At 46.7% G+C, this 17,463-nt stretch overlaps 3 protein-coding genes across 3 annotated transcripts; all 3 read left to right on the forward strand.

Annotated features, from left to right (window-relative positions):
• Window positions 1-601: 601 nt before the first annotated feature.
• On the forward strand, window positions 602-2,032 carry LOC4335991 (probable carboxylesterase 2). Its single transcript, XM_015778937.3, has one exon. The coding sequence runs from the start codon at window positions 943-945 to the stop codon at window positions 1,894-1,896; it is 954 nt and encodes a 317-aa protein (XP_015634423.1). The 5' UTR covers window positions 602-942; the 3' UTR covers window positions 1,897-2,032.
• Window positions 2,033-3,537: 1,505 nt separating this feature from the next.
• LOC4335992 (polyadenylate-binding protein RBP47-like) lies at window positions 3,538-8,133 on the forward strand. The gene is made up of 6 exons (XM_066309601.1): window positions 3,538-4,003; window positions 4,918-5,371; window positions 6,008-6,063; window positions 6,147-6,277; window positions 6,366-6,462; window positions 7,719-8,133. Exons 1-6 carry the CDS (start codon window positions 3,617-3,619, stop codon window positions 7,872-7,874), a joined length of 1,281 nt encoding a protein of 426 aa, XP_066165698.1. The 5' UTR covers window positions 3,538-3,616; the 3' UTR covers window positions 7,875-8,133.
• Window positions 8,134-14,490: 6,357 nt separating this feature from the next.
• LOC4335993 (uncharacterized) lies at window positions 14,491-15,550 on the forward strand. The gene is made up of 2 exons (XM_015779089.3): window positions 14,491-14,810; window positions 14,935-15,550. Exons 1-2 carry the CDS (start codon window positions 14,668-14,670, stop codon window positions 15,425-15,427), a joined length of 636 nt encoding a protein of 211 aa, XP_015634575.1. The 5' UTR covers window positions 14,491-14,667; the 3' UTR covers window positions 15,428-15,550.
• Window positions 15,551-17,463: the final 1,913 nt, after the last annotated feature.

The raw sequence follows: 17,463 nt of genomic DNA on the forward strand, positions 1-17,463 counted from the left end.
CAAGAAAGTCAGCAAAATGCCAGCAGGAAGAGGATGCTAAGATCTCGATGTAATTAACCGCTAACTAATTTTGCTTGCAGGCCGGTGGAGCCGAGCAGGCGGCGGGGCGCAAAGACGATAGGAGGAGCGGAGCGGGCGGCGGCGCGCGGAGCCGATAGGAGGAGGTTGAGCAGCGGCCGGCCCGCGGAGCAAGATGGGCAGCGGCCGAAGCGGGCTACGAGCTCGCCGTGATGAGGAAGAAGAGGCAGAACTGAGTGGGGAGAGGGGGATGACATGTGGGGCCCACTGGGCCCCACCTTATTTTTTAGCAGATATGTGGGCCCCACCATTTTTAGATTAATTATTTTCTGTGCGGCTGACATGTGGGCCCATGATTTTTATTATTTTTTCGATATATAATTGCCACGTAAGCGTCACGTCAATGCCACTTATTACAGAGAAATAGTCAAACAAGCCATGTAGGCGCCACGTTAGCCAAAACCGCTTTCAAAACCACCGAGGGATCTCGGTTGTCTGGTTTTTGTAAGATGAGGGACAGTTCAGTTCGTACCCGGTTTTACGGTCAAGGGACAAAAATCAGACTGGGCGACAAATATAGGGATCCAAAGTGAACTTATTCCCTCACTGCAGCCGCACAGGAGCGTACACTCGCTCGCAAGTCGGCCCGTATGCTGATCGCAGGCCGGCTATTGACGGCCCACCAGGCACGCACGCGAAACTCACCGTGACTCGGACGGCGGACGCACCCACCCACCACTAAAACCACTTGCCGTGCCGCCCAACCACCCAACCAAACGTGTGACAAAACTCATGTCTCACCTACACACCAACGGCCCGAGTCCGACACACGTCTCACGCACGAGCAGCGAGCTCGTTGCAAATCCACGCTACAAATATCCAGCTCAGTAGCTCACGCGCCGTCACACTCTCCAGCAGCGTACAATGTCGTCAGACGCCGGCGACGACGACGATGTCGTGCTCGACTTCCGCCCGCTCATCGTGGTGTACAAGAGCGGGCGGCTCGAGCGCCCCCTCGCCACGCCGCCCGTCCCGCCCGGCACGGACGCCGCCACGGGCGTGGCGTCCAGGGACGTGCGCCTCTCCGCCGCTTCCTTCGTGCGGCTCTACCTCCCGCCGCCCTGCGCCGCCGTTGCGGGGGGCGAGAGGCTCCCCGTGGTGGTCTACTTCCACGGAGGAGGGTTCGTGATCGGGTCGGCCGCGTCGCCCGCGTACCACCGCTGCCTCAATGACCTCGCCGCCGCCTGCCCCGCCGTCGCCGTCTCCGTCGACTACCGCCTCGCCCCGGAGCACCCGCTCCCGGCCGCGTACGAGGACTCCGCCGCCGCGCTCGCCTGGGTGCTCTCCGCCGCCGACCCGTGGCTCGCCGTGCACGGCGACCTCTCCCGCGTCTTCCTCGCGGGGGACAGTGCCGGCGGCAACATCTGCCACCACCTCGCCATGCGCCACGGCCTGACCAGCCAACACCCCCCGCATCGCCTAAAGGGCATCGTGCTGATCCACCCGTGGTTCTGGGGCAAGGAGCCCATCGGCGGCGAGGCGGCGGCGGGGGAGCAGAAGGGGCTGTGGGAGTTCGTGTGCCCCGACGCGGCGGACGGCGCGGACGACCCAAGGATGAACCCGACCGCGGCGGGGGCGCCGGGGCTAGAGAACCTGGCGTGCGAGAAGGTGATGGTGTGCGTGGCCGAGGGAGACACGCTGCGGTGGCGCGGCCGCGCGTACGCGGAGGCGGTGGTGCGGGCGAGGGGTGGCGAGGCGGCGGCGGTGGAGCTGCTCGAGTCGGAGGGCGTCGGGCACGTGTTCTACCTGTTCGAGCCGGGCCACGAGAAGGCCGACGAGCTTCTCCGGAGGATCGCCGCGTTCATTAGCGCCAAATGATCGATCACTTATACCATGCGAGTGCGACACACCGAGAGTAGCACTGAAGGACGGTGTCGTCTGTGTTTGCGCGCCGTGGCGCTTGACAAGAAAAACGATGGAACCGGATCGTGTGGTTGGGCGTTGAATTCGGTCACTTCACATGTGCTTTTGTTGTGCTTGTGTTGTGTTGCGTGCATTCGGTCACTGTGGGCCCCCAGTTTCGGATCGGCGGGGCTTGCGGCCTGTCTTAACTGGGCCCATAACGTCTATTTGAGGCCTTTGCACCGAATCGGAATCCAACACGAAAAGGGCCGAAACAACGGCATCCGACCACGGGTGCTGCTCGGTCGCGAGTCGCGACACGCTCCGCTGCGGGCGGCTGGAGGCAGGAGCTGCGTGGATGTGTCGGCCGCGGCCAAAGCCACACGCAACAGCAAACCGGAAGCTTCGATGCAAACGAGGCAGCCGAGCCGATGAGGCAAAAGCTCTGACCTAACCCGAGAGCCACAGGTCTCGATCCCCGCGATAAAAACCACAAGTAGTACTACGTAGCACAGTATACGAGTACTACTCAAACCTCAAAATCCGCGCTCCCTACGTGAATCCCATCTTCTACCGCCCGGTCAACTCGTCGCGGACACAAGTGGTAGACTGACACAAACATGGTTCGGATCACGACTTCGTACCGCTAAGCTACTACTTAGCCCGTGCGTGGTTAGATTCCGAGGTTGTTGCTGGGTCGACGTGCTCCGGTGCATGCTCGGTTGGTGGACAGAGGAGAAAAGAAAAGATCGCTTCGCTTGCTTTTGGTCCAGGGCCCTGGGAACGGAAAAGGTCTCTCCTCTCGATGGCTCGATCGATCGGCAGGAGAAGCATGAGAAGTGCGAATTCGCCAATGGCGAAAGCCTTTGCATAAAAGTCAAGCAAACATGAATGGAAAAGGCAAACGATCACGTTTGCTAATCCGGCTTGGGGTGGGCTGTCAATCTGTCATGGCCCCCTCAATCACCTGTGCCTTTTCCTATCTAATTGCATCGTCTCCTGCACCTGGGGTTGGGTCGAGTAGGGCAAACGATCGATCGAGCGAGAAGAGTAAATTTAAGCGTGCTAATTAAGTTGTGCAGTTAACTAGTGCTCCATTTATATTTCAATTGGCTCACAAAAAAATGTCAAGCTAAAAATAGCAATGCTAAATAAGGTAACTAGCTTTATCTTACTTCAAAATTAGAAAGAGTAAGATGCGCCGTAGAAATATCAATAGCAATCTTTTAGCTTACAAACATCAACAGTGGAATTAATTGGATTCGGCTACACACAGAAAAAGTTAGGACTAGTATTTTGTATCATATTCAGTCTTACTGGCCTACTAGAGTCTAGATCTACCGTGGTTGCGAGCTGAATTACTATTTAACCCGGATAGTAATAAAACCCCAGATGCATAGTGTCTTTAACTGGTTAGTTTTGTCCTTAAAAGAACCCAGCTGGTGCGTGCGCTCAGACCACGCTCCGTGAACAGAGGGGATCCCAACGCCGACCCTACACGTCATCCCTACGCCTCGTCATCGGACGGCCGAGATCGCGCCTAACTCCTCGATCCAACGGCTAGGATCCGTCGCTAACCCACTATATATCCAAACCTCACCCCCACCCACGAGCTCCCTCTCTTTTCCGCCCTCCACCCTCGCGAGCCAAGCTACCATTCTCCTCCTCGGCGGCGGCGGCGGCGGCGGCGGCGGCGATGCAGATGGCGGCGACCACCACCACCACCGACTCCTCCCAGGCGGCCGTGCCGCCTCACCACCCTCACCCTCACGCCCACCCGCACCCGCACGCGCACCCGCACCCGCACCACCCCATGGCGCAGGCGCGGTGGGTCGTCCTGCCTTACCCGCCTCCGCCGCCGCCCATGGTGGCCGCTCCGCCGCCCCCGCCGCCGCAGTACGCCAAGCACTTCGCGGCGGGGCCGCCCCCCGCCGCGGCGGCCGGGCGGCGCACGCCGACCCCGCCCGCCCCCGCCGGATCCGGCGGGAACGGGTGCGAGGAGAACAAGACGATCTGGGTTGGCGACCTCCAGTATTGGATGGACGAGAACTACCTCCACAGCTGTTTCGGACCCAGCGGCGAGGTTTGCCTTCACTCCCCGATCCGGGCTTTCCGTACTAGATCTCACTGATACGATTAGATTCGTGCCATTTCCATGGGTTAGTTCGCCTGTTAGTGTTCTCAAATTGTCGCAAAAGCATACTTTTGCGTTTATTTGTCGCTCTACGCGAATAAAGGTACAAAATATTTGTAGAATTAGCTTTGAGGTTTGCTCGAGGCACCTACTTCGAGGCCATTCAATGCAATATGACGTAATGCTTTTGTTGGTCTAGTGATTTATGTCTATTGATTCGTTTTGTTACTGCCGAGTAACTTGAAAGCATGTTCCTTTATTTGGTTGAGTTGTTATTTTATATGAAACTGGAAATGGGGCACCCTTTCTGTAGAATTGGTACTTTCGAGCTGCCAAAGGTGCCGACTTTGTGCTGGGATTTATGTACATGTCCAATTTGATGAGTAGTTTGGAGGAACTGGTCCTGACGTGTGATGATTTAGTAAACATTTTGAATAAGTCAAGCTAGCTGTTGTACTTTGGTGGTTACATAATTAGTAATGAACAGTTAGAGGAGGGAAAGGAAGCCATAATGACAGCATTAGCTATTTTGCTGTATTTTTTGGGACTGTGTCCATCGATGTTGACAGGAAGAAAAATGATGCCTGTTAAGAGGATTATTGTGATGGAAACTGATGCGGTCAGGGACAGGGTTAATGAACAAAGACACAAAATGGACTGTAATTCTTGTTTCTGTACTTGTTGCAGGGATCTGTTTATTCTGTATTTGAAATACCAACATCTGTGGTTGTTAGGTTTATTCAATTACAGAACTAAGGATTACCACTGATCAGTTCGTCAACTTCTTATTTTCGATGCTAGTGTGTATCTGTGCTATTCCTTGACTGCTAACTTCCTTGCCTTTCGACACCCCTTTTTTATAGGTAGTGACGATAAAAGTTATCCGCAATAGACAAACTGGACAATCCGAGGGATATGGTTTTGTAGAGTTCTACTCTCACGGATCGGCAGAGAAGGCTCTTCAGAATTTTACTGGTCATGTGATGCCTAACACTGATCGACCTTTCAAGTTAAACTGGGCTTCATATAGCATGGGTGAAAAGCGATCTGAAGTTGCTTCTGACTACTCAATTTTCGTTGGTGATCTAGCTGCTGATGTTACTGATGAAATGTTGATGGAGCTTTTTGCTAATAAGTACCGCTCTGTGAAAGGAGCTAAAGTTATTATTGATGCAAACACAGGCCGTTCTAGGGGCTATGGGTTTGTTAGATTTGGAGATGACAATGACAAATCCCATGCAATGACTGAAATGAATGGTGCGTATTGCTCTACTAGGCCAATTCGTATTGGACCTGCAACTCCCAGAAGGTCTTCAGGTATGTCTCCTATTTCCTGATTTTTTTAGCACTTTGATATTGCAACTCCTATTTTGTCCATGGACCGTCTGATGTTTTATGTTATTAGTAGTTTGGCTTGTACTCAATTTGAGCTATTTTTTGTCAGATTATTAAGTATCACTAAAAATTTTGGAAGGTCTGAATTGTTTTTTCACCTTGTACCCTCCTAATGTTGCTTAATTATACATCTATTACCCCCAACTATTTTTTTGGAACACATAGTGAAGTTCTAATAAATAACGAATTTGTCCTGTTATTTATCTGGACCCATGCCTTGAAGACCACTTGCAAGTTGCAAGATGAGAAATTAAAGAATTGTACCTGCCAAGCAAGATCCTCTTCATGGGGATCCCATCTCGTGGCTAGTGTTTCTAATATTTGGTGGCTTCAGCTTCTCTAACTGCCCCTTGAATTACTTACTATAGGTTCCTATCTTCATAATCATTGCTTCACAGCACTAGATTGAATAAAGTTTAGTTAATGTTCCCAGAGCATATTATGTATGACGTACTTATGTATCTTGCTTTTGTGTAGGGTGCTATACATTTGTTTTAGTGTTGTATGGAATCAGTTTGGTTTAATCATTTGTTTACCCAGCTTCACTATTATCTTCAGGTGATTCTGGCTCCTCAACACCTGGGCATTCAGATGGCGATTCTACTAACAGAACGGTGTGTGGTACTACTGGTTTTCCACGGTGTTTGTCACCCTGTTGCCTGATAATTTCTAATATGTAGTTGTTGATCTCCTTTAGGTATATGTTGGTGGGCTCGATCCAAATGTCAGCGAAGATGAGCTGAGGAAGGCATTTGCCAAATATGGTGATGTTGCCTCTGTAAAAATTCCTCTAGGGAAGCAATGTGGCTTTGTTCAATTCGTCAGCAGGTATGTATCTGAGGCTGTTCTTATTTGGCTACTTAGTTTTATATGACATGCTGGAGATGGTATTTAAGTCTTGCAACTATGTCTTTAGAACTGATGCGGAAGAAGCACTGCAAGGATTGAATGGATCAGTCATTGGAAAGCAGGCAGTTCGCCTTTCATGGGGCCGCAGCCCATCACATAAACAGGTTCGTCCATGCTTCACATCGCTATTTTCTGTTTTATATTATCTTTGCTATTGGATCAGTAAACCAGTTGCAGTGTGGCACAAATGTTGTATTTGAAATTTTCAGTCCAAGTAAACAACTGGCCTGGGCAAGATAATTTGTCATGTGATTTGATCTTTCCTGTGAAAAAGCTATTTTGTAGTGTGATCTAGTTGCTTTATGACTAAACGAGAGCTTGCTTACCCATGTCATATGGTGTGCATTCCTGCTTCAATACTTCTTCGTCAACCGTCTAGATCTAGTTGCTTTATGACTAACTGAGTGTTGGCTTACTCATTTGGGACGTGACGCACTCCTGCTTCAGTGCTTCCTCATTGTCCAGTATCCTAGTATTATTTAGACAAGACTCCAACCTTAAAGTCTGCTAGCTATTTCTAGTGTGCAATCAAATAACTTTCATTGTGCACCTTTATCTGGGCCATGCCTCATTTATTCAAGTTTACTCCAGACACCAGGCCTGGCTGAGGCCCAACTTTACCTATTGTGTGGGAGAGCTACCTATTTCTAGTGTGCTTAGGTCTACTAGCTATTTCTAGCGTGCAATCAAATAACTTTCATTGTGGACCTTTATCTGGCCCATGCCTCATTTATTCAAGTTTACTCCAGACACCAGGCCTGGCTTAGGCCCAACTGTACCTATTGTGTGGGAGAGCTACCTATTTCTGGTGTGCTTAGGTCTGCTAGCTATTTCTAGTGTGCAATCAAATAATAACTTTCATTGTACACCTTTATCTGGCCCATGCCTCATTTATTCAAGTTTACTCCAGACACGAAGCCTGGCTTAGGCCCAACTGTACCTATTGTGTGGGAGAGTTACCAATTAATCAATGCTTAATACACCCCCATAGCCCAGCTGCAGTACATCATTTTGGACCAGTGCTTAGTCTCAACACGTTAGTTATATGATTTTATAGCTAGCTAAAAGTTCATGGCCTGAGAGGCCTTTAGTATTTTAGCGATGCTATTTCTGGGGCTTTTGGGAGTGTCCAGAATATAGTGAACTCTGAATGATTCAGGCTTTAAACTAGGTCACCATGAGTTCTTTTTTCTGCACAAAATCTAATAATTTCATGCAATTGTCGATAACATCAGTATAAATGTTCGTCATATGTAATGCTAAATTATGTTCCCCCGCTATGGAAGTGGACAGAACTATGTTTTTTGTTGAATTTAGTCATTCTCCCATCCATATCACTCATTTGCTGTTCTATTTCCAGTCTAGGGCTGATTCTGGCAGCCGAAGAAACAATATGTACTATGGGACGCCATTCTACGGTGGATACGGTTATGCCTCCCCCGTCCCGCACCCTAACATGTATGCTGCTGCATATGGAGCCTACCCTGTCTATGGCAGTCAGCAGCTAGTGAGCTAGAGAAGAGAGAGAGAGAGAGAGCTTCATTCCATTCCCTCCAATGGAAAACAAGGTTTTGGTCCGGTCAGCATGGTAGCGCCAGATGTGAGGTTATAGAACGTCCTAAAAGCGAGTGAAACAGGTAAAATGAATGTATGGTATCTGTAGTGTTGTCTGTGTTGCAAGAAGTATAACTCAAGGCTTGTAGACACAAGTGAGTCGATGGTATTCTTTCAAGAAATTTTGACTTGCTAATAAATTAAACTATTGTTTGTGTGTCCCCGTTGTGCGAAGTAATTTGCCTGTTACTACCGTTGGCCTTGAAGATGGAGATGGTTTGCTTATATGCGGCCTTTATATCGTTTTTTGTTTTGCTTTCATAACTATTATTATATCTGGTTATTTGTTCGGGATGGTTCCCTGCCTGCCTCCAGTTAAAAATATCTGACACTGAAAGCCAAGATTTGATTAGATTTTCTACACTTTGGCCATCAATAATCCTTCAATTAATGCTTGGTGTAAATGTGTAATAGCATGAAAAAGTAGTGTGTGTGCCTTGAGAAGTAGTAGTACTATCACAATATCATAAACTTATTACTCCCAAATAAGTTGATGGTCAAAGTTTAGCTGAATAGTTTCCCAAATCTTAAATATTTATGACCGTAGGGATCGCCTTGAGATCAGCTTTGGCTTACCAGTTACCATCGATAAAAATCCAGCAGATCCCCAATCGCACCTCAAGTAACAAAAAAGTCAACATTATTGGGTTTAGGGTGCTCCAGCGGATCCCTGATAACCTCCCAATCCGGAAATATTTTTTGTGGTCACAAAAATACAACCATATTAGGGCTGTCAGCGAGCGGGCTCGCTCGCCTAGGCTCGAGCCAAGCCTATGTAACCTTGAAGCTTCTAGACATGCTCATGCTCGGTTTGAGCTTGATCAAGCTCGAGCTTGGCTTATATGTAGGGATGAAAACGGTCGGGAAAACCCTATACCATTTTTATTTTTATATATTTTTCTTGAAAACGGAATCGGAACGGTAGACCCGGAAACGGTAACGATATCGGTATATCGGAAACGGGACCGTCGGAACGGAATATATCGATATTGGTCGGAAGTCGAAATTCATGTCGGAATTAGCGGAGTGTGGCATAGCACACATTTAACTATGCACGTAAATGAATTTTTAACTTTATTCTTGCATCATCACACTCCACATAACACTGTTATATGATGATTAATGATATGATAATAAGTTTGATAAACAATATAAACAAAGTTCAACAATACTTCAACATCGATTAGTCGAGGAGACCAAATTTCAGCAAAATCCACATGCCAGTCATAGGTTAACAACATTTTTCATGGTCACTTCCCCTTTTTTATGGGTGGCAAGCCTACCAGACTTCCTTCATTCATGGGCTTTCAATGGGTTGGGCAGGTTGAACCGCTGGAGAACTTTTGGAAATTTTTCGGAATTTTGACGGAAATTACCATATAAATACAGTTATCAACAAAACGGTCGAAAAAACCTCTATCTCATTTCCGCTACCATTTCCATAAGATATTACCGTTTCCATTTCCACCACTGTCGGTTATTAGTACCAACTAAAATGGTCGCTGTAAACTGGAAACGATAGCTGGAAATCTCAAAAATTTCCATACCGTTTTCACCCCTACTTATAAGTAGAAATATGAATGTTATGAGAATAATCCCCTTGAAAAATAATTAATTTTAGTTCATCAAATTAATAAAAGAATCTATACTCTCCTTATAAGGACCTGTTTATATCTCACCCTAAAATTTTACACCCTGTCACATCGAACATTTGAACACCTGTATGAAGTATTAAATATAGGCTAAAAAAATTACTAATTGCACATATTGCGACTAATTTGAGAGACGAATCTTTCAAACCTAACTACTCCATGATTTGACAATGCGGTGCTATAGTAAACATTTGCTAATGATGGATTAATTAGGCTTGATAAATTTATCTTGCGGTTTACTGATGGATTCTGTAATTAGTTTTTTTATTAGTGCCCGAACACCCCCTGCGATACCCTATAAGGGCTATATAATATCCGATGTGACACGCCAAAACTTTATACCCCTGGATCTAAACACCCACTAAAAGGGAATGGTGGTGGTGTTGGGCCTTCCACCACCTCATCACCAACTCCTAGCTGTTTTAAGAGAAAAAAGGTAAGAGCCCCAATGCCCCACATGTCAATTACTTATACCAAGAACTCATCTGGTAGAGTTTCAACTTCCAAATTTAATTCCAGGAATTGGGTCTATAGTGGAGTTGTGAAGCAATCTAAACATAGGTCCACATTTCTAATTCATTTTGTGAGAGCGCTTCCGCTAGCTCCACTTCCATTTTTAGGTGGAGCTAAAACTGTTTGGTTTGATTATAGCTTCAAGAGAGGTAGAGCTGGAGCTATAGCCATGTCAAATAGGCCCCAACTCTATACTTTTTATGGGAATGAAAAAAAAACAGCATGGGGTAAAACCGTAAAAGGGTACACATGTCACTAACAAATATGTACAACAATTAAGAATTGGTAATAACGGGTTAATAATAATTCTCTTTAATTAAAATCCCATTGCAACACACAGACAATATGCTAGTAAGATAAATATATGATACCAACACAAGCTACTTTATTGTGTGGGATAAAAATGATATCTTTGATCTCCTAGTTTATTATATAAACAATTAAAATCATATATTGTCAGGTTCGTTACGAGCTTGAGCTTAGCTCAACAAAGCTCACAAGCTTTAGCATAGGCTCGAGCTCGAGCCAAGGATAAGTTGAGCTCGAGCAGCTTGCGAGTCTCAAGCTTCTTTTGACATCCCTAACTCCCCAAACACCCTCCTCCAAAAAAGAAACAAGCACATCCACTCGAGCTTCTCCCATTACCACCCTCTTGCTGGCGTCCTGGCTCGTCGACGTGACCTTCATCAGTCGCCCACACCCTCTATCGCTCCGTCTCAATATGTTTTCGGTGGCAACAAAAAAGCCAGCCCCGAGTCCCCTATCCCTAAAGAAAGGGGAAATCTCTTACACAAATAGCATTTTTTTCAGTGCCAACCAACTAACTCCATCCAAGCTCTCTTGCCGGTGCATCCTTCGATGGCCCTCCCTCTCCCCGTGGCCCGACCTCTCGTGGCATCTACGAGCTTGCCGACCAGATTTCCCTAACTGTCGTTTCCCAAATCCCACAACCGGTTGCCGCTCCTCCCCTCTGACCATTGTGCTCAATCTTCTCCATGTCCCAAGGTCATCGTCATGCCTTGCTGCCCTAGCTGGCATGAAAATGAACATCAACATAAGAGGAGATGCAATAGGGAAGGTGTAGTAGGGCTTCACAAGTGGCTAGAGGAGAGGTTGGCGTAGTTGTGCCATGGTCTTCTTCCATCGTCGTCAAACGCCTTCGATGTTGGGGTTGTGATTGCAATTGGACTTGAGGGACAAGAATGGTATGTAAGTGAACCTCTTAAAGGTCGGGGCCAATCTTCTCGCGGGTGACTGGCTGACTGCAACATAGAACTTAGTGAGATGCCCGTTGGTGGCGGCGTGGTGATGCCGGCAGGGGCGGATCCAGAAACATAAAGTTGGGGGGGGACTCAACATACCGAGTACACCGGCATAAACCATACTATCTCAGTATTAAACTATGCTAAAATGCTATTAAAAGACCTTTAGGCACCTCCTATCTTATCAACCATGACAAAAAAATGAAAGGGGGACTTAGGGGGAGTATCCATGGATTCGGTGGGTGTAGGGGGGACTCAAGTCTCCCCTGCACCCACGTTGAATCCGCCCATGGATGCCGGCCAGCCACCTCCAATGGGCTCGGTCTTCTTGTTTGCGGCGGGTTTGGGAGGTAAGGGTTTTGTTGCACTTGTCCATGGGAATGGTGGGTTTTGGAGTTACTAGCAGGATGAGGTTATTGGGATCTACTTTAAGCACATCCGCAACCATGCTGAAAATGGTATTGGGGGCTTGGGGCTCCCCAACAAAGTTTATTGGGGTGTGTTTCTTTAGACTGCTAGGAGATGCTCTAGGATCACCTTTACTGAAAAAATAGCTATCGCACACGAACAATTATGATTATTCTTGCTTAACATCGCTGCGAGGAATTTGCTCAGGAAAGTGCAAGTCACAGCCATTGATTATTGTATACTCTCTCCCGTAAGCAAACGAGCACATAATAGTCAACATGTCTCTGCTCACACGTACAAAATGCGCACTTGCAAGGACCCATTCCATAGACTTGCCATTTTGCCAAAGCGTGATATCACGGGCTACCGTCTACCATTTGACATATAGAAATTACTAAGGCCTTATTTAAATTAAAAAAAATTGACAAAAAACATCACATCAAATGTTTGGACACGAGATATTAAATGTGAGAAAAAACAATTGCACAGTTTGCATGTAAATTGCGAGACGAATCTTTAATTTGAGCCTAATTACGTCATGATTTGACAATGTGATGTTACAGTAAATATTTGCTAATGACGGATTAATTGAGCTTAATAAATTCGTCTCGCAGTTTACAGGCGGAATCTGTAATTTATTTGTTTATTAGTCTACATTTAACACTTCAAATGTGTATCCGTATACTCCAAAAACTTTACACCCAAAGAAACACACCCTAAAGCTTAACAGTTCACGCAGCGGTAGCCTGAAATGATGACGTCTGATGGGGTTAGCTAGCTACTTACTCCCAATTAAAAGTCTTAAGCGCATCGTCGCTTAGTGGCCAAGGAAGACCTGAAGAAGTAAACGAGGGCCTTCAAGTCGCCAAGTCTTGGCGTGTGCCCCATGGCATTCCTTGTACGGCACATCCATCGTCAGACACGCGCTTGCACGCGCCAATCACAAATGTTTACTTCTTTTTTCGCTGTTACATGAACGATTAAACGATAAAAATATATGTAGGACACACATGTACACACTACTACATTAATTAGCACACATTCGCGAATCATATTTTTTAATTAAGTATACACTCAACATAGAGGCTAACGATAAATAAGTAGTCCTAGCTACTAAATTCCTACCCGATGCGCTAAGAGCAAGGCTAATAATACAGCCGACCTATTGGCTATAAGGTTATTTCTAGTCTTCTCTTAGCCTACCCATATAATAGTTAGCTCTTTACAATTAATATAGAGTCCACTTGTCTCTCTCACAGAGTTTCTTGGTCCTTGTGTTCAAGCCGACTGTAAGTTTATAGCTTACTTCTCCTCTCTCTTCTCTCTTCTCTCCTCTACCCAGTATTTAGCCGGAGTATTATATTTGCTCTCAGAGATGTTTAAGCTTTTCCTGAAACTTTCAGACCCAAGAGCTGATCCTGCCTTGTCCCGTGCGTGCTCTGATTAATTGTGCTTCCCGCACTCACTCGCCCCGAGAATATTTGCGGCGAGAAGTAATTTGTTTATGATTTCAGCGGCGTATTTTTATATTGTAAACCTGAGATTTTATTCGTGGGCGAGATATTCCGGCATTCCGTGCCTGTCATTTCAGCGCCGATGCGCCACGATTAGGATAGGTAATCATAAAAACATCTCGCTTTCTCGCCGAACCGCCTTAATTACATCTTAGACTAATATGTTAATTGATCGTCGCTATCCTCCAGGACGTACAGAATGTTAGCGTCGTCGCTGTCTAATCGATCGGCCGTGGTAACTGGAGCAATTCACGATCACCGATCGATCGATCCAGCGATCGAGTTTCGTGCTACTCCATCCGTCCCAAATAACTTAGGGCATATTTGGATCCACATTAATTAGAAGTATTAAACGTAGATTAATGATAAAACTTATTCTATAACCCTGAACTAATTCACGAGACAGATCTATTAAGTCTAATTAATCCATGATTAGCCTATGTGATGCTATAGTAAACATTAGGGCCGGCCCTGGGGCAGTGTGGATGGTGCGACCGCACTGGGCCTCCAAAAATGAGGGGACTCCAAAATATGTATACTATGGTATCAGACCTGATAGGCTTAGAGGAAAGACGTAAGACCGATCGAGAATCGAGCATATCGTGACTGCTTGATTGTATTTTAAACTTATTAGTGTGAATTTCGTTAATGACAATGAGTTTTTAAATAATATCTTGTATTTTTATGGTGAATGGGGGTCTATTTTTTTTGTTCCGCACCGGGCCACCAAAAAGTCAGGGCCGGCCTTGGTAAACATTTGCTAATTATATATTAATTAGGCTTAATGTCTCATGAATTAGCTCTTATTTATACAATTAGTTTTGTAAATAGATTATATTCTATATTTAATACTTCAAATTAGTGTCTAAATATCTAATTTGACAGGGACTAAAGTTTAGTCACTGAATTCAAACAACACCTTAATGTAAATGCATATGTGACATCTTTTAATAAAACGAATCTGAACAATCAAAACTCTTTTTATATTAGGAGGGACCATATCTTCTTGTAGGTGGTTGTTTTTTTTTTTTACGGAGGAGGCCTCATGAGGGAGTAGTCTTCTCCTCGGTCCACGACAGTTCACATTACAACTCTCTCTCTCTTGTCTGATTGCGAGTCTCGGAGTCAATATAAATAGTTTGCCCATCTCGTTTCGTTTTCCTCCTCTCGAACCACACGACGACAGAGACCAGACGCAGAAGATGTCGAGATCTCGATAGCTAGCTAGCTTGTGCATGAGCATGACTCCTCACTGCTTATAGCTTAGCTTCCTATATAGCTCGATCGATCGATCACCAGGCCGTGCCGATCGGCGGCGTACTGATCATCGATCGATCGATCGATCCATGGCGTCGGCGTCGCCGAGTAGTAATTCGGTCGTAGGAGGGGCCGGCGCCGGCGCCGGCGACGTGTGCTGCATGTGCGGCGACCGCGGCCTGCCGGAGGAGCTGTTCCGCTGCCGTCTCTGCCGCGTCCGGCTGCAGCACAGGTACGTTACACACACGCGCGAGGCGAGCTCGAGCGCCGGCGTTTCTTGGGCCGCCGATCAGCTTTGCTGGCTAGCTACCTTGCACGGAACCTGATTTTGTGCACACGCGTGCTTGGAAACACAGGTATTGCAGCGATCTGTACCCGAGGGCGACGGCGTACAGGCGGTGCAACTGGTGCCTGGTCAGGGAGCCTGCTCCCGCCGCCGCCGCCGGAGCCGCCGGCCATGTCCACGCGATGGTGGATAAGCCGACGACGGTGCGACGGAAGACGGCATCGTCGTCGTCGCCGCCGCCGTCGTCGTCGATGACGGATCAGGAGACTTCGCCGACGACGATGTCCAGTGAGGCAGAGCGGCAGCGGCGCCTGCAGGAGGCGGCCGGATGGTCGGCTTCCAGGAGGGCGCCGGACACGGCCGGGCTCGGCCGGCCGGTCAAGAAGCAGAAGGCTGCCGCCGACGACGACGAGGGGGAGGAGGCTCCGGGCGCGAGAGCGGCGCCGGCGGCGAAGGGGAACAACGGCGGCAACAAGGAGGAGATGCAAGCGGCGGGGAAGAAGACCGGGGTGAAGGTCAGGGTGAGGAGGTACAAGCTCCTCGCCGAGGTCATCAGCTGCTAGAGCCAATTGCGGTTGCTACAATGTGTACAGTATGTGTACTGTATACACGTATCCGTCGTTATGCACGGCAAATAGTGTACAGATCTTGTGAGAAACCATAATCGAGTCGGAGCCCTCTTCTTACGCGGTTGTTTGTGTTGAATGATTGAAAAGCTATAATACCTATTCGAGAGTATAAACGAATGAATGCAATATTATAAAAAGTTAAAAGCCTTATAAAACCTGCTCCAAAATCAGCATGTATTTAACATTCACAGCTAAATATGAAAGTATGTATAAAACATTCAAATATAATGACGACACTGAGACACGATATGCATATATCTCTAGGACTCTGTCACACTGATTACGATCACTTCTCTCCGATCTACAATTTTGCATTGTATCAGAGTGACAATATCACCGGTCAATCGGTTCCTCTCATATACTCTCTCCGTTTCATATTATAAGACGTTTTGACTTTGGTCAAAGTTAAACTACTTTAAATTTGACTAAGTTTATAGACAAATATATTAATATTTATAATACCAAATTAGTTTCATTAAATCAATAATTGAATATATTTTCATAATAAATTTGTTTTGGGTTGAAAATATTATTAATTTTTTCTACAAACTTAGTCAAATTTAAAACAGTTTAACTTTGACCAAAGTCAAAACGTTTTTTAATCTGAAACGGAGTTAATATGTAACTATGTAAGGTCGTAATATAAGTGTCTCTCTATTTAAGAAAGAAACTAGAATACGGTTTTAATCTTTTACTATCCTAACACCAATTATAACTGCGAGTTCATATCTTAACCTAGCATGTACATCCTAAAATAAAACCTAGTATGCACACATATTTGACAAATTAAAAAAAATCACTTATAGAAAGATCTTTCAAAATTATAAAGTTTTAAAAAAGTAATTGAAAGCAGTTTCCAAAAGATTCTTATACAAACTTTTTTTTTTCAAAAAATTGCACATTTAGAGCTCGAAAAGTACGCATTCATCCATCATTTAATTTCTTGAGAATGAAAGTACAGGGCCGATCGATCAGAAAACTGAGCTTTTCCGTAACCCATCTACTACTAGATAGCTGGATCAATGCTACTCGCAACACATAACTGGATCAATGCTAGCTGGAGTAGTAGTTAAGTTTGTACATCACTTCTCAATCCATAAGGGAAAAAAAAAAAGGTTTCCCAATCGCTCCAGGCTCCAGAGTACCGGACGGCTCAAAAGACAAAAGGCACACCTCCATTTTCCGGTAACAGTAGGGAGATCTGATACCGTGTTTGAGAGATAAAATTAAGTTGGTGATCTGCTCGTACGTTCGTCCAATTAACCTTCTCTCCACTCTAGCTTAGGTTAGGTTAGGCCGCGTGCATTACTTGTCTCCGGCTGTCTCCGGCCGGCGCCGCGCGCCCGCGCTAGTGATGTACACCGCCAGCGCATCATCGATTCATCATGGGCTGCAATAATATTGGAGACGAGAACTCATCACCGTTGCGCTGCTCGCCCTGTACGTGTCGCGGCCTTGCGCCTGAACCGGCGCACCGTGTGTACGTCGTCGTGCGAGCGTAGGCTGGTTCGGTGGTTGGCCCATGCGGCAGACAGGAGCACGCTGGCATGCGGCGAGTCAGTGAGGCGTTTCTGCGATCTTTCCCTCTCACATCTCCAATCATTCGCAGAGACAGACAAAGTACGTTGATCTCCCTAGGCTGCGAGCGGCGGAGGTGAAGCCCAAAATGCGCTGCAGCCCAATGGCGTAAGGCCTACGGTCTGCTACTGCTAGTGTTTGGGCTGGCCCTTCCCTTTGGTGGGTTGGGCTTCATGTCTTGGAAGAATCGCTCGTCCACGGTCCACCATGCCCCCGCATCATATTCGTCCCTCGTTTTGTTGACTTTGTCTTGTCGTCGCCCGTCGGCGTAGAGCGGCAGGATGACCCTGCCGGCCTGGCCTGCCGGCTTGTGTACTGACGGATCTGCTTTTCTGCAGTCACCGCAGCCAGCACTACAGTACTAGGCCTGCACGTCTTTTTCTGATCTGGCC

The sequence above is a fragment of the Oryza sativa genome, chromosome 4 (genome assembly GCF_034140825.1).
Source record: "Oryza sativa Japonica Group chromosome 4, ASM3414082v1".
Taxonomy (NCBI): Eukaryota; Viridiplantae; Streptophyta; class Magnoliopsida; order Poales; family Poaceae; genus Oryza; species Oryza sativa.

Coding starts and splice junctions, on each gene's coding strand:
- LOC4335991 (XM_015778937.3), top strand. CDS start 943: ATGTCGTCAGACGCCGGCGACGACGACGATGTCGTGCTCGACTTCCGC.
- LOC4335992 (XM_066309601.1), top strand. CDS start 3,617: ATGCAGATGGCGGCGACCACCACCACCACCGACTCCTCCCAGGCGGCC. Junction 6,064..6,146: donor GCGATTCTACTAACAGAACG/GTGTGTGGTACT, acceptor GATCTCCTTTAG/GTATATGTTGGTGGGCTCGA. Junction 6,463..7,718: donor GCAGCCCATCACATAAACAG/GTTCGTCCATGC, acceptor TTCTATTTCCAG/TCTAGGGCTGATTCTGGCAG.
- LOC4335993 (XM_015779089.3), top strand. CDS start 14,668: ATGGCGTCGGCGTCGCCGAGTAGTAATTCGGTCGTAGGAGGGGCCGGC. Junction 14,811..14,934: donor CGCGTCCGGCTGCAGCACAG/GTACGTTACACA, acceptor TTGGAAACACAG/GTATTGCAGCGATCTGTACC.